At 34.4% G+C, this 16,286-nt stretch overlaps 1 protein-coding gene across 2 annotated transcripts; it reads left to right on the forward strand.

Annotated features, from left to right (window-relative positions):
• The first annotated feature begins 1,769 nt into the window (after nt 1–1,769).
• On the forward strand, nt 1,770–15,541 carry LOC118270797 (cytochrome P450 4C1-like). Of its 2 annotated transcripts, none has more exons than XM_050698202.1 (10): nt 1,770–1,812; nt 4,323–4,412; nt 4,900–5,010; nt 5,912–6,097; nt 8,359–8,558; nt 10,768–10,819; nt 12,881–13,070; nt 13,422–13,570; nt 14,422–14,598; nt 14,970–15,541. In XM_050698202.1, the coding sequence occupies exons 1-10, from the start codon at nt 1,785–1,787 to the stop codon at nt 15,122–15,124; spliced, it is 1,338 nt and encodes a 445-aa protein (XP_050554159.1). In that variant the 5' UTR covers nt 1,770–1,784; the 3' UTR covers nt 15,125–15,541. The 2 variants fall into 2 exon arrangements, with proteins under 2 accessions (XP_050554159.1, XP_050554158.1); XM_050698201.1 differs by lacking the exon at nt 1,770–1,812 and adding an exon at nt 2,756–3,005 and having other exon boundaries at nt 14,970–15,540.
• Nucleotides 15,542–16,286: the final 745 nt, after the last annotated feature.

Raw genomic sequence — 16,286 nt, forward strand, 5'->3', positions numbered from 1 at the left:
CATGCTATCAACATAATTATCTAATAACCAGTCAATTCCAGTTTTAAACCATAACATACATCGACATACATCAATAGTATATAAGTGTCTATTATTGACCAAAGGCCATCTCCTCACATAGAAAATGATTGAGCATTAATCGCCACGCTTGCTGAATGCGCTTCAAACTTATAATTAGAAATTATAAGCTCAGTTAGTAAGAGTCTGACTGCCTGCTTAAGGCGGGAAAAGTAATAGGATGATTTTCCTCCCTTACAAAAAATAATGTTATCCTTAACCGTTTGTCAGTGGTGTCTAAGGAAGCTTAGAAAGTGTATACCTATAAGTTGGAAAAAGACATATTGATACTTGCCGTTGCAAGGTTAGGACCTCGTACACTTTTGCACGAAAAGCAGTCGTATAAGACCTCTGGGACCCCACAACATACGGTCAGTCATAGTCGTACAGTCATTGACCCTTAAGTACCCAATAGGTTTTCTTTTTTAGTTACATAGAAAAATAATCTTAGTTAAAAGAAACTTAAAATTAAGTTAGTTAAATAGTTAGTCATCTAAACATAAAATTATAATAAAATCGTAGTTAGTAAAGTCAAAATTGTACCCTTACTACGAGTTTGCTTTACGTTTAAAGTAATCGAAACAAGAAAACGAGAAACGCGCGTTGGGCGCTCTGATTGGTTGAAATAAACATAAAAGAACAAAAATAAAAGAATACTTGGGGCGTGATCTACAAATAATATCGAAACCGAAAATATAGTTTTTAGAATGTATGTCTGTATGTACATACAGCCTGTTTTTTATCACTAGCAAACAACATTCCATTTTTATATAAATGAAAAACAATTTACAACAAACAAAATAACCGATTTCACTTAAGAAAATCGGTTAAAAAGAACACTAAAGATACATGTCTACAGGCCCGCATCGTACATTTTGTTTATTGTAAGAAAAAGTTTTTTTATTTAAAAATGGAATGTTTGAATGATACCTAACTCTCAGAAAATATTTTGCTGTTGAAAAAAATCAGACTGTACGTTCAGGTTAAACTCAAAAAGTAATACATGGATTTACTTCAAATTAGGCATGGATCTTACTAATCGGTCGGGCCAAGATTATACATATTATCACGCTATCACACACAGAGAAGGATCTGTGAATCTTTATTTTTTAAAAAGCCAAATTAAAGTAATTATTCCACGCCTCAGAGATTAACTGAAATTCTCAAGGCTCAAGATTGAAGTGAACTTTTCTTATCTAATAAAAAAAAATGTTAATTTTAACAGGAAATTCGAAAAACCACATTTTGTGTTAATAAACAGGTATTTTAAAAATTATAATATGTTTCGCTATGCATTTTCGATGGAATCCAACAAGGGGCTATTATTTTATACATCGGTAATAAAATAACTTATTTATTACATTAACATTCAAATTAATACAATTTTAAAGAATGTTAATCACGCCCACGTGCAGACACATTATTTCAGTTGTTTCTTATCAATTCATTCTCATTCTATAATATTTTTATTATTATCTTAAAATCCATTCAAGTGTGGGAGAGCCATGCTTCGGCACGAATGGGCCGGCTCGACCGGAGTGATATCACGACCTTGCAGAAAACCGACGTGAAACAAGTGTGAAGTGTTGTGTTTCGTTGTGTGAGTGAGGTTACTGGATGCCTAATTATCCTCCTTCTCAATCCCCGATTCCCCAACATCCCTTAAATTCCTAACCCCGAAAACAGCAACGAACTTGTACCTATTATCTCTGGTGTTTTGAGTGTCCATGCGAGGCGGTGACTGCTTACCATCAGGTGATCTGTCTACTCGTTTACCGATCTCACTATACTACACATTATATATAAAAAAAACAACATTTTTTTAATATATAATGTGTAGTATAATGGTGTAACTTAATTGTGTCATAATTTTTTTAGAGGGCAAACGGGCAAAGTTGTGCGCACGGCATTAGACAATACGTGTAGCAAAACAATTTTTTTATCCAATACCAAACATTATTCAATTTCACGCAGATTATTTGAAAAAATGACGCAAACATAATATATAGTTATGCATATGTATTTTCATACAAATTGAACGCAGTTTAAAGTTTTTTTTTTCATTAAACATAGTATTTGTGTGTTAAACTTTACTCGCAATTTTTACGATTTCTACATTTTCTTTGCTATAAACCTCACGGAGCCCGAGATCTTTCCAGAGAATCCAAAACCGTGGAAATCGGTTCGTGCGTTCTGGAGTTATAGTTAGAAGTTAGTACATTTCTAAATTAACAAAAACGGTAATCTAGTATGATATTATTATTTTTCTTCTTCTGTAACTTTCGTCTATCGCTGGGGTGTAGGCCTTCTTCAGTTTCTCCATCTCTTTTGGTCTTGAGCAACTTCCAGGAATGCCTAGCATGTTACCGGGGCTCCGGCTCAAAAACAGGAATAGGAACGGCATGGTTTTTAGTCAGTAAAAGTCTGACATTTCTTCTCGCCTCCCCCAAGGCTGGGGAAGGCATGAGATAATTGTCCCCCTTAAAAAAATTCAAAAATAACCTGTCAAATTTAATCCACTGAACATTAACTTATAGTCCTTCATACAAGAAAGTAAATATTATCAATTAAAAACATATTACGTCAGCAACATAATAAAAATCATATCAATTCATTATCACATCACTCAAATAAATAGCACCTAAGTGATCACTAATCAGAGCGGCAAACTGACGGACATACCTTTAATTTTTTGTCATATACACAGATTCACCGGTTGTGCCTCTCTATACATATATAATTTGAGTTCAAGTTTGCAGTTTGTTCAATACTTGATAGATATTCAGACAAGATGATTGGTGTATTGTTGTTTTGTGTTATAATGTGCCTCTGCGCAATGTGGGCGTGGCTTGTGTTCGTTGTGAATGGGAAACATAAACTGCCCCCTTTCTATCCTGGGCACCTACCCATTATTGGACATTTGCACCTGCTTATAGGTGATGGAGTTTGTAAGTACCGATTTTTATAGGTTTTTGAGCTGAATATATTAGAAAATTTGATTGTTCTATGTCGTTTCAAATATTTAAATTTGGAAGGATGTCATTGCTTGATATTGCCGAATTATACAAATGAATAAAAGAATTGGTACAGCTCTGATATAGATATCTAGTATTGAAAATTAAGTAAATTTATTGAAATGTAACCCTCAATTATTGTTTGAATATTTGTTGAGTTGAAGCCATTTTATCGGTTTATTTTGAATAATAAAGTAGAATAGAATAACTTTACATTGAAGGTATAAAAAATGAATTATGTAATTGGACATTGAATAAATTTGTCATTTAACTAAATAATTATTTTATCATGAGAAAGTTCGTTCGCTTCACTTCACACCCTAACTGGGTGTGAAGTGAACGCTCCCAAACGCCACAAACGAATCTCATTTACTAAAAATTAAGGAATACAATGTTTATTTGGTTTTATAATAGTTGTAATCTACTGCTTAGGACTGATGTTCCATGTAAAACACGAAAACAAAAACGATTAAAATATAATTATAATTAAAAAAAAATCGGTTGCCCTCATCGGAAGCGTTCCATTTACATCCTGTATACAGCAATAATTTCATACGTAAAACTTATCATTTGACGACACAGGTTCAGCTATACGATACTATACAGGTTGGCCAAAAAGTCATGGATCAAACGAAACAGGCATATAAAGGAGGTAATTCCCAGCAAAAAACCTTTGAAATGGAATGGGATATGAATGATATTTGTTTTCTCAATGAAACTGTACTTTTTACAATTTAGTCAGTAAAACATTAAATTGTTTAAAAACAAAAGGTATTATGACTCAATAACGATAATGTACCAATTCTACAAAAATTGTATTTCAGCTCTTGGTACCAAACTCCGCAGTTTCATTGATGAAATAAATTCATTCACATTTTTTGTAGAACAAGTATTAATAAAGTACAAGTTCTTTATTGATATTGTCCATGTTAACAATAAAATTAACATGGACGATATCAATAAAAAAGTGCTGTAATAAAATAAAAATGTTAATTTCATCAACTATTATCTACATAAAAACAATTTTTTAAGCAAGGGTGTTGGTAAGCAGTCCTGATTTGCTCTAGAAATATATTTTAATGGAGATTACCTCCTTTATATTTATCTCCCTGTTTCGTTTGATCCACGACTTTTTGCCCACTCTGTATATTATAGCTATTCCTGCAGCAGCGTTACCCATCATTGATCATCTAAAAATATGATCATCTTAAAATAATAATTCGATACTATTATTATTTCTTTCTCTGACAGACTTATGGAATTTTGCAAAATCAGTTGCCATGAAAGCCATGGAAAAAGGCGGCGTTCTTGTTTTGCTTTTGGGATACCGAATATATTACGGTAAGTACACTCCTACACATATGTAGATGTACAAGTTACCCTACCTATAGTAGGATAATTACACTGGGACTAATTCTGGAATTGTGGTCAGATTCGGTAAAGAGCTTACCTCGTAGGGCTTTAATATAACCGGGGAAATTGAATATTTAGTCTTGTGTTACCCATGTCTATTCCTAAAAGAAATTATCTCTATATGTATCATCGTAATAGGTAAAACCGAGAGCACAAAGGCTAGCAGTAATCTGTCTGTATGTGATGTTTTTTTATGTATGTGTTAAGCCGGTAAACGGGCAAACGGATCAGCTGGGTCACCCGAGACACTGGAGGCGTTACCAAATGCATAGCCTATTGGGTGTTAGGAATTTATGGATTATTGGGAAATTCAGGGATTGGAGAGATTGGGGCCCTGTACTTTTAATAGGTACCTACATACAATTTAATGATGATATCAGTACATATAATACATCTTGTATATCTTTTATCACAGCTATCACAGATCCTGAAGACGCGTTGACGGCCGCTAATGCCTGTCTACAGAAGCATTTTACTTACGATTATGCCAAACCTTGGCTGGGAGAAGGATTGATCACATCTTCAGGTTAGTATACTTGTCATACAACTGAAACAATGCTAATTTGATTATAATGGAGCCGCAGAAGACGTGGCAGGTTGCCGGGGCTTCAGTTCGAAAAGCAGGAGTAGGAAAGGATTGTTTTTTAGTCAGTAATATTCTGACTCTCACTTCATCCGAGGCGGGACAAATCATTGGATTTCTCCCCCCCCCAGTCTCAAAAAAGTAGTTTTATTATTCTTCACGATTACGATATTATTTTAATTCTTGTAACCCTTTATTCCGATTTTTTATTTCATTTTAATTATTTCGTCTTTAATTGTTTATTTTTTCTTCTTAACTATATCAAAAAGTTTTACTTACAAATACAATTTTCTCCTATATCGTAATAAATATGTTTACAAATACATAATTTGTCATACTTGGACATCACACCTGGGTGTGATATGTGACTGTAATGTTATTCCATGTCCAGATACGGAATAACCATTTTTAGAAGAAATTAACACAAAACTGTTCTGTGCGGAAATCGAGTTTGATACTCATTGTAAATATAAGACATAGCTCTGCCTCAAAGAAAAGTCAAAGTCAAAGTATCTTTATTGTAATATGCAAGAGAAGGTATAGGATGGTGTTTAGTCAGTAAGAGTCTGACACTCCCTCTCGCCCTCACCTAACCATACATACATATATACATACATATCACCACGCCTTTAATCAAAGGTAGGCAGAGGAGAACATTACGGCACGTAATGCCGCAGTGTACACCCACTTTTCATGTTGTAAGTCCCATGTAATAGGTGGTGAGCTATTGCCCACACCTAACCCAAGACAGGAAATATCATTGGATGATTCCCCCCCCTTGTTTGATAATAGTTCTAATGAAAAATAAACCCAATTCATTAATGGCTTCTGTTTCTTCATCAAGGTGAAATATGGAAACGTCATCGAAAGCTGTTGACTCCAGCGTTCAGCCTTCCAGTGATGTACAGCTTCCTAGGAGTATTTAACAGCCAATCACGAATGCTGGTTGACAATTTAAAAGCTAAAGTTGGAAAAGGAAAATTTGATCACACTGATTATTTAAGGAACAACGCTTTGCAGACTTTTTGTTGTAAGTATATAAATAATATTTATTTTCACTGATAAACTTGAACCTTTTTACCGACTTCACAAAAAGGAGGAGGTACTATGTTCGGCTGTTTGTATGTTTTTTTTTTTTTTTTTTTTGTATGTTTGTTCATCGAATACTCCGTCAATTGTCGACGGATTTTCAAAATTCGTTTTTTGTTCGAAAGTAGATAGTTCTGAGGTGGTCCCATTGTCACCAAGTTAGGATCTGATGATGGGATCTTAGAGAAATCGAGGGAACTCCTCAAATATTATAGGGAACTATATAGTGATTTTGGTATATTCATCTAGAATTGAAGCATTTACAGTCAAAAAGTAACCTTTGAAGAGGTGGAACTGATGAAGAAGACCAGAAACGGCCAATGGAACTTCATACTCACATAGAGATCACAATAAAGTTATACTCCGTCAATTGTCGACGGATTTTCAAAATTCTTTTTTTGTTCGATGGTAGATAGTTCTGAGGTGGTCCCATTGTCACCAAGTTAGGATCTGATGATGGGATCTTAGAGAAATCGAGGGAACTCCTCAAATATTATAGGGAACTATATAGTGATTTTGGTATATTCATCTAGAATTGAAGCATTTACAGTCAAAAAGTAACCTTTGAAGAGGTGGAACTGATGAAGAAGACCAGAAATGGCCAATGGAACTTCATACTCACATAGAAATCACAATAAAGTTAATTAAGTGACTGTGACAATACAAATAAAAAAAAGTAGTTATTGAGATAGAGAATTTTAACCGACTTTTTTAATTGCGATACGGAGTATCGCAACTAAAAAGTGTGAAATAAAATATTTTTTACAAAAAAATAAACCGACTTCACTAAAAAAGTTAAAAATAACTTTAATTTCGGAAGTCGGTGTAACAAACAAATAATACCGAGAAACACCGACTTCCGAAATTAAAGTTATTTTTAACTTTTTTAGTGAAGTCGGTTTATTTTTTTTAACTGCTATTTTCAAACCACACGTGGAGAGAACTAGGGTCTTCAAATCATTCTCAATGTCAATGCAATTTTAATGCATTGCTATTGCTATGCTATGCTATTGTTTCAACTCAGGAGTACGAAATTTCACAATATCAAAGTTGATTGATCAGAATTGGATTCAAGAGTAGGCCCCCAGATCTGTTATATTCCTTACTAATATTTTAAATGCAATAGTTTGCAAATTACTTTTGTATATATTGTGTATCAATATTTTTCTCAATCACATCAAAACGGCTGATAAGTTCGGGATGGAATTTGGAATTGATACATTATAGTTAGATTATGGTCTAGAAAGGTACATAGGTTACTTAATTAACTAAAAATCACTGTTTACTCACGTACATTAATGGAGAAAAGCTCTACTAGTTTCCAGTCACAGAGGGACTCTTCATCATGAGCAACGTGCGCAGACACGGGACTTGATTTTTAGTCAATTTAGTATGTCTCACAATAGTTGTTATAAAAACATAGGCTACTTTTTATCCCACCGCAATGCAGACAAAGCCGCTGGCAGAAGCTAGTCCATTATAGATATGTGAATCTATTGTCATACACCAAGCAGAATTCCAAAACCCACTCCATATTAAGATTTTCCGGTAAACTAAAAGATAGTCAATACTTTGCCCAACCTTTGGCAGACACGTTTATAACTGTTTAAAAATAACATTTTGCTGTAACTGCTCAGATAATTAACAAGTAGCACATGTTACATAGTATTGCTAAACGATGCACAAACATAAAAAATGTCTAGATACCTTGTAGGCTAGATAAATAAGGAAACATTCTGTCAACTTCAATGTGCGAATTTATTAAAGATTCAATGTTTAAGTATCACACTTTTTTGAATAAAAACGCATTTCCTGATTACCGCCGTACTGACAGACGTTTAATGATTTTAAACTATTCCTTGTAACAATTCTGTACCGAAAACCAATGCTCTGCAAAGACCTGGGTTAAGTAACCATTGAATGACTCTGAGTACGGTGGTTAGATTTCTTATATTTACCTACTTATACTTTTTTTATGTTAATCAAAGTCAAAATCAAATGACTTATTCCAAAAAAGGAACGATCTATTAAACCATAAATAGGTACTTTTGAAACCACAACATAACTGCTGAAAAATCATCCACTTTATATCTATATATTAATTACACCTCTGTTTACCTCTTCATGATTAAACATGTGTGGCATTGCGAAATAATTATAAAATATTATGGTCATTCAATTTAATGAATCGCTTTGTTTCAGTAACAGCATTTGGTTTCTCGAACGGTTTCGAAGACAAACAATTCATTCAGAAATACATGCTTGCGGTGGACGAGATCTTGAATATAGTGACTCGAAGATTCCAGAAATTTTGGTTGCAAAGTCAACTAATATTCAAGCTGTGTGGCTATCAGAAACGCCTGGATGAAGTGGTGAAGATCGTCAATGACATGTCTGATAAGGTAAGAAAGATGTTTTGTTTTATTTTCACACATTTTGTATGGAGCTTATGTCAAAATTCTACCGCTGGTAGGCAAATCTACCGATCGGTAGGTTATTGGAATGCGCCGTAAGTAAGGATCAGTTCATATCTGTCGAAACATGCGTCGCGTATCATCGGTCGCCTAACGCCAGAACTGACAAATGTATAGAAAAACAATTAATTGACCGTTCATACTCAACCGATGATAAGCTCGTGACTAACTAATGACTTCTCTCGCCGTGGGCGACGCGAGTGGGAGTGTCAGACTCTTCCGGACCAAAACCACCTTGTTTCTACTGCTGCTTTCCGACCTCCGGTAACCCGTTAGGCAGTCAGCAGGAGGATACGAGCTGGATTTCTAGCTTAGGCAAATTATTCCTCTAACTAAACTAACTCCTCGAACTCAAATACCGCCAAATTACTATTTTAGTATTTTTAATTTAAAAATAATAGGTATGGTTTAATCTTCGATATTTTTGATATTAGGTACTATACTACACACCATCATGTGTAGGGACACGAAAATCAAAATTAAGACATCATTTATTTTATATTATGTTATTTACTCGTACAACCTGCGATTGACTTTTAAAGTATCTATTTTTGACCGGGCTCCTAATTGTACAGGTTGCTATAATTCACACCATTCAGGCTTTCTGTTTTTAGAATTCCAATTAACAACTCAATACGATTAGGTATATATTTATTTATTTAATTAATTAAAGTTAATTAAAGTCAAATCGTTTTTGACTAATAAATATCAAGATTTAGCCATTTATGTCAAGATTTTTAAGTAAATTCGTCACAATGAAGTCATATCCAAAAAGACTAGTTCGTCGACTATAGTTAGTTTTAATTGGTTTGAACCAAGAATTGATAAACCAGCTTCGGTAAGGTTAAGACAGACCATAGCCTGTCTATGTAATTAAAATTTTGTAGCTTTAAACGTTTGTTTGTGCAACCCATTGCATCACACACAACCCATTGAACATAGATCCACGCGAGACAAAAAGTAGGTATCTTCTATTGTCTTATAGGAACGCAGATCCACACGACACAATTCTATTCTGTCTTATATACCGGCCGTCAAGTGGTTAATGAATCAATTAATGAATTTTATAACTAATATGTAGTATAAATGCTGACTGCACTGAAATTACACATAGGCCATAACCAGTTTGTTATACGTTACGTACTTATGAATGACTGCCTCGTTGGCCGAGTGGTTGCAAGTGCGATTGCCGGACAAGGGGTTCGATTCAGCTTTTTTCAGTTTTTCATAAATTTCTCAGTGGTAGCACGGAGTCTGGAAATGTGCCCGGTATATGGCAACAGGCTCACCACCTATTACATGGGACTTAACATAAATTGTGAAAAGTGGGTGTACACAGTGGCATTACGTGCCATAATGTGCACCCCTTCGGGGATTAAAGGCGTGACGATATGTATGTATGTACTTATGAATGATTGACATTACATTGACACACATAGCACAATCCCCTTGACAAATAGCATTTAAATAGTAAAGAGTGAATACTAATTGAACGAATGAATACTAAAGTCATTGATACATAGGCTTCAACTTATTTTTTCGATGTTGTTGTCAATCCCATAAGTACATTGACTTTACTATACACTTATTCAATTAGCGTTCCTATACAGATACCGTTTCTCTAGCGGAATTGATTTAGTCTACGTACATATTCATGAGTGCAATAAACTTAGTATTAAAGTAGGTTTCCTGGAGTAATTTTGTTTTTAAAACTTTTTTGACAAAGTCTCGTACTGTCTGATACGATACAAAAAATGAAACAATCACCACTTTGCCGATAAGGCAGTCTTTCTCATAACAGGATGAGCCTATGAGCCTCACGTAGCTACGGACTTCCTCCACAGTTACTAGGGCTCCGGATCGAAAAGCAGGAAACAGTACGTTAGGGACGGGATGGGATTTTTTCAACAACTTGTTCTGGACATTCAGACATCTACATACTGAGCATTAACTTAAATCACAGCATGCATTGAATCAAGAACAGCGGCATCAAAAAATTGGTTTGTAGTCAGTAAGAGTCTGACACACTCTCTCACCTCGCCCAAGGCAAGAGAAATCATTGGATGATATTCGCCCCTTAAAAAAAGACGATAAGTCTATCTTTACTTCCATATTGTAATTGTTTACTTCTTTTCAGGTTATACAAATGAAGAAAGCAGCGAGACTCAACGGTACAGATTATACTTCAGGTAATTATCTATATCTATATCCTCCAGTAAAGACTTACTCTTTAATCCAAATCTGGGGGCCTACTCTAATTCAACGATAAGCGAAATTTCGTCCGAAACTTCGCAGATTGCATACTACAATTCTATTTATTGCGAACTGTCGTGAACAAAAATGAACGAATTAAATGAAGATAAATAAATAGATTTTAATATGAAATTAAAAATAAAACGTTATTTCAAGTTATTCTATTAGTAAATCAATAAAACCTACTGCCGAAGATTAAACGAAACTCCGGATTCGAGAACCGGAGTAGGCCCCCCTGCTCAATTAATTTTGATATTGTGTAATCCCATATTCTTGAGTTGTAACACTAGCGCCCATTGCATCCGTATTGCGTAGATATTGAATGAACTAAATGGTATCGATTTTGGTTTTATATTCCGCACTCTGATTGCTTTTATTTTAACAGCTACGATGTCGGTTTTTATGGTTTTGACATTGAATAATTATTGAGATTTTATTTCATTGAAATTGTATTGACATTGAGATTGATTGCAAGAGAAAGCGCCCTGAGCCGCATAGTGAAGGCAGTATACTAATTTTAAAATTGCCAATGCGAAACTTCGTGAGTATGTCTGTTACTCTTTCACGCAAAAACTACTGAAGGATCAAGAAAAAAAATGGAATAGGTCTAGATTATAGTATGAAATAGCTATACAAATACCTATAGGTGCCTTAACGGGAATATCTCAGGTGCTATTATCTCGGGTGCCATTTAAACAGGTGCCCAATGTGGAATACCTCACTTTATATCCCGCGGAAAAGCGGGCGAAGCCGCTGGCTGAGTCTAGCAGATTATAATAGACATAGACGCCAAACGTGATAACGTTAAATAGAAAAAGATTTACAATACGGATATTTTTTATTTTAGTAAATAATACTTTTGTGCTAAACAAAATACGTATCTCTGTATTAGAATAGTTTCCTCAAAGCTCATACTTATTTTTAGATTAGGTTTTAGACTTGTAGTTGATTTTCATATTATATTATTAACTTGATTGTTTTAAATAACTGCACAATAATTTTAAATAGACGATTCGACGATATATTCTTATCTATCTTTATAAATCTATGTCTTTGTTATGCTAATGCATCATACATATTTGATTTGAGGCTATTAGGCCAATCTTGAATATAGCTAGACTAATCTTTTTGTTATTTAAAAATTAAGATTGCTTAAACCTACTTAATAGCGAAATACAATGGAAAGTTGTATAAAAATAAGATTAAATATTTAAAAAAATACTTTACTACTCTTACCGCCGTACTCACAGTCATTTAATGATTCCTTAACCCAGTTCTTATTAATTATTTTCGCAACAAAATCGTTGCTATGGAATAGTTTAAGTAAACATTAAACGTCTCTGAGTATGAAAGTTATTCTTTAGTAATAAGATAGTTTCGTAGCATAGTGCGTAGAAACTGTGCGCCGCTACGCTTGCCGCTGGCTGCTACGTATACGCTACGCGTAATACTAGTAACTACGATGTGCTACGCTCTAAGATGCGGTGCGTCGGGCGTCAGTCATACATTGCCGCAGCGATCCGCGTCATCGCTCGCGCAAACACAAACATAATGAGCAATGCACGACGGATGCCTATACGACGTGACGCGAATAAGGCCTTTGTTGATGACGGGGGGAAACCTTTAAAATGTAGTCTTTTGGGGAGAAAAACTAGGGAGTGTGGGATTTTTACCTCACTAAAACCACCCCGGTGGCCACCTTCAGCACCGATAAGAGGCACCGAGACCACTAACTAGACCTGCTCAACTAGACATTAGTGCAACGCCTGTTACGGCACATCCCTAGGGAACGCGAATGAGGCTTAATATCAATTATTATTATTGTATTAAGTGTAGAATATTTTGACCACATCTATTCATTCCTTTCAATACAAACCAGATCTAGTTTAATGGTGCAAAAATATGTAAAACTGTATTGAAATGTAACAAAGAAATAAATAAAAAGAAAGCTTTTCCGAATACAAAATAACCCACTTTATATTGTTGTATTTATCCAGATACAAAATACAAGCCATTCCTGGATCTTCTATTGGAGTTATCGGACGATAACGCATTATCTGACAAGGAGATTCGAGAGGAGGTGGACACTGCGATCGTGACCGGCTTCGACACAACTTCAAGCTTACTAAGTTACATCATGATACTGCTGGGAACCCATCCTGAAATCCAGGAGAAGATCTACCAAGAGTAAGTTTTATTTTAGTAAATATTTCTCCTAAACTATTATGTCACAATAGATGAACGGGCGAAGCTACTGGTAGAAACTAGTCTATACTGACTAAAAACCACCTCATTCCTACTTCTGCTCTTCGAGCCAAAGCCCTAGTAACATGTTAAGGGATACTGGGCCTACAATCTCCTGAATAAATCTGTGTTAACCTAAGGTTAAACATAACCCAAGCTTGAATTATTTAGTTTATTATAACTTCTATTTCTGTACCAAGCCCAGTAAAGTATTTCAAACTCTCTACCGAAACAGATATTCATTTTTTTCTTTTTTTTTCACTCTTTTCCTATCAAAATACTCATTTCCAACAGGATCAAACAAGTCTTTCCAACGGATAGGGACGTCGATAAGGAAGATCTCCAAAAGTTGGTGTATACAGAAGCAGTGATCAAAGAGAGTCTGCGAGTCTTCACCACTGGGCCGGTCACCTTGAGATACGTTGAAAAGGATGTCAAACTCAGTAAGTTCTAACCTCTTTTTTGCGTGCGGAAAATCATCCAACAACTTCTCCCGTCTAGGGCGAGGCGAGAGGGAGTGTCAGACTCTCACTGACTAAAAACCACCCCGTTCCTACTCCTGCTTTTCGAGCCGGAGCCCCGGTAAACCCGCTAGGTAGTCCGCAGCTCCGTATAGTCCTCGAACCGCCGTATTCAGAATCATTTTATGGTTACTTAACCCAGTCCTTAGCAATTGTTTTCGTAACAAAATCGTTAATAAAGAATAGTTTTGGTAATCATCAAATGTCTCTAAATACGGCAGTAAAACTTAATATTCTAAAGTCTAGAAAGATCTTAAATAAAACAAGTTTCAATTATTGAATTTATTTATAGTAGCAGCATAATTTTATTGTTATCTAAAACTTGATTGCTATTTTTAAATATCATCGTATAAGAATGTGAGGCTCATGGATGCAAAGAACAATTTAATAAAATAACACAATTTATAGAATTTAGGAAGTAACGGAGATTTATCAAAGTAGTTTTTCAGGATCTTGCCTTGTTTTACTGTGGTCGACTTACACGTTGAAAGTCTATTTTGATAGATAATTATTGTAATAATATAAAAATAAGTCGGGTTTTCCTTCCTGACGCTATAATTCCAGAACGCATGAACCGATTTCCACGGTTTTGCATTCGTTGGAAATTTCAAGAGAAAAGCAGGAAAACAGGGAAAATCATTAGTGGCGAAACAGAGTTCGCCGGGTTTGCTAGTTATAATATAAATGTTTTTACCTACACCACTTTTAATTTGTGGAGCTGTAAGTTTTGTAACTACCAAGAAACATGTTTTAACAACTTAATAATTTTCCAGAAAACTACACGATGCGCGCAGGCAGTCAATGTATCATCTTGTTGTTTGGAGCCCACCGGGACCCCGTTTGGGGTAAAGATGTTGAGCAGTTCCGACCAGAGAGATGGCTGAACCCCGACACGCCTGTCAATCCTGGTGCCTTCATCGGATTCAGCTTGGGCAAACGATCCTGTTTAGGTACATATTTTAAAATCAAATAGTTTGTAATCAAAAAGATCTGACAAAAATGCGTGAAGTGATGTGAGTTGATGTTGTGTAATATTATCTTGGGGTGAAGTGTGTTGTGTACGGTGTTTGTAAATGCACGTACGATGAATAAATCTATATTTTATGTTATATATTTGTCGGTAAACGAACAGACAGTTCACCTGATGGTAAGAAACCGCCACCGCCGAAACACCAGAGGTTTTACAAGTGCATTGCCAGCATTATGGGTGTTAGGAATTTAAGGGTTCTTGCGGAATCGGGGATTGGGAAAATTGGGGACGTGGTAATTTGGCCTCCGTATTAACCAGACTGTTGGTTCATTCAAATTTTATCTTTAACAGGTAGAACATACGCGATGATCTCCATGAAGACGACGCTAGTACATTTCCTGAGAACTTTCAAGGTGTCAGCCGACGACAGCAACCTAAAACTTAAGGTCGATTTTCTTTTGAAACCTGTTTCTGGACATGAAATCACTATTGAGGAAAGAACGTGAACCGAATAAGTATAGGTACTGACTTTATTTTTAAAGTGACACTATGTTTTTTTACGTTAGACGGGTCGACGTATATGTACTATGTACTTTATAAATTTAAAAGTAAATAATAGATTTAGACAGATCTATACTAATTGGTACCTAGATCTACAAATCTAGACATGTTTACGTTGCCAATGTCAATAAGGTTATAGGTAGTGTGATTTGGAAAAAAAGATTTAATACATAGTTTGTTTGTTAGTACATTAACACAAATCTAATGGTTGCTTGTAAAATGCTTTCCTTAGAAAACTTACTCTTCACGGAAAACACACTTGAGGTACTTTTTGAATAGGAAATAAATGTTGTTTGTTTCTTAAACTAGATCTACTAAACTAGGTTTCGGAGCTATTTTAGACCTTGTATAATCCTTATACTGCTTATCTACTCAAAAAATAAAATTAAAATAAAATAAAAATAAAATAAAATAAAATAAAATAAAATAAAATAAAATAAAATAAAATAAAATAAAATAAAATAAAATAAAATAAAATAAAATAAAATAAAATAAAATAAAATAAAATAAAATAAAATAAAATAAAATAAAATAAAATAAAATAAAATAAAATAAAATAAAATAAAATAAAATAAAATAAAATAAAATAAAATAAAATAAAATAAAATAAAATAAAATAAAATAAAATAAAATAAAATTTAAGAAGTAGCATAGAAAACATTCATTTATTGAAAGTGCAACGTGTAGCGGGTGCGATTCGAAGCAACTCTTTGTGTAACGCACAAATTGTTGTTTCGGGTATGAGTGTCATGTATATGTGAACTTGTATGTTTGTAAACGCACACACGTTTAAAAAAAAAACTTGAGTCTTCTAAATTCCACATGGGCAAATAGCAATAAAAAAACTAGTTGGTAGATAGGTGCCTAGAGAATATATTTTTGATCTGTTAAATGGACATTGGAACGAAATTTTAACACTAAATGTTTCTTCAAAAAATGTTAAAGTTTACTAACCAAATTAGTATACGAACTATTTAGCATTACACGAGCTTACAATGTTTGTCGGACGTCTAGAGAGCAGTGACTCGGATTAGCTGCCAAGGCCAATTTTTGAGGTTCAAACATTAGAAAAAAAATGGTTTTTTGGATTAAAGATTTAAATTTTCG

Source organism: Spodoptera frugiperda, chromosome 13 (genome assembly GCF_023101765.2).
Source record: "Spodoptera frugiperda isolate SF20-4 chromosome 13, AGI-APGP_CSIRO_Sfru_2.0, whole genome shotgun sequence".
NCBI classification, from domain to species: Eukaryota; Metazoa; Arthropoda; class Insecta; order Lepidoptera; family Noctuidae; genus Spodoptera; species Spodoptera frugiperda.

Excerpts from the sequence above, each read along its gene's own strand:
- LOC118270797 (XM_050698201.1), top strand. The coding sequence starts at position 2,849 with ATGATTGGTGTATTGTTGTTTTGTGTTATAATGTGCCTCTGCGCAATG. Across the intron at positions 8,559-10,767 it reads TCAATGACATGTCTGATAAG|GTTATACAAATGAAGAAAGC; the intron begins GTAAGAAAGATG and ends ACTTCTTTTCAG. Across the intron at positions 14,599-14,969 it reads GGGCAAACGATCCTGTTTAG|GTAGAACATACGCGATGATC; the intron begins GTACATATTTTA and ends TATCTTTAACAG.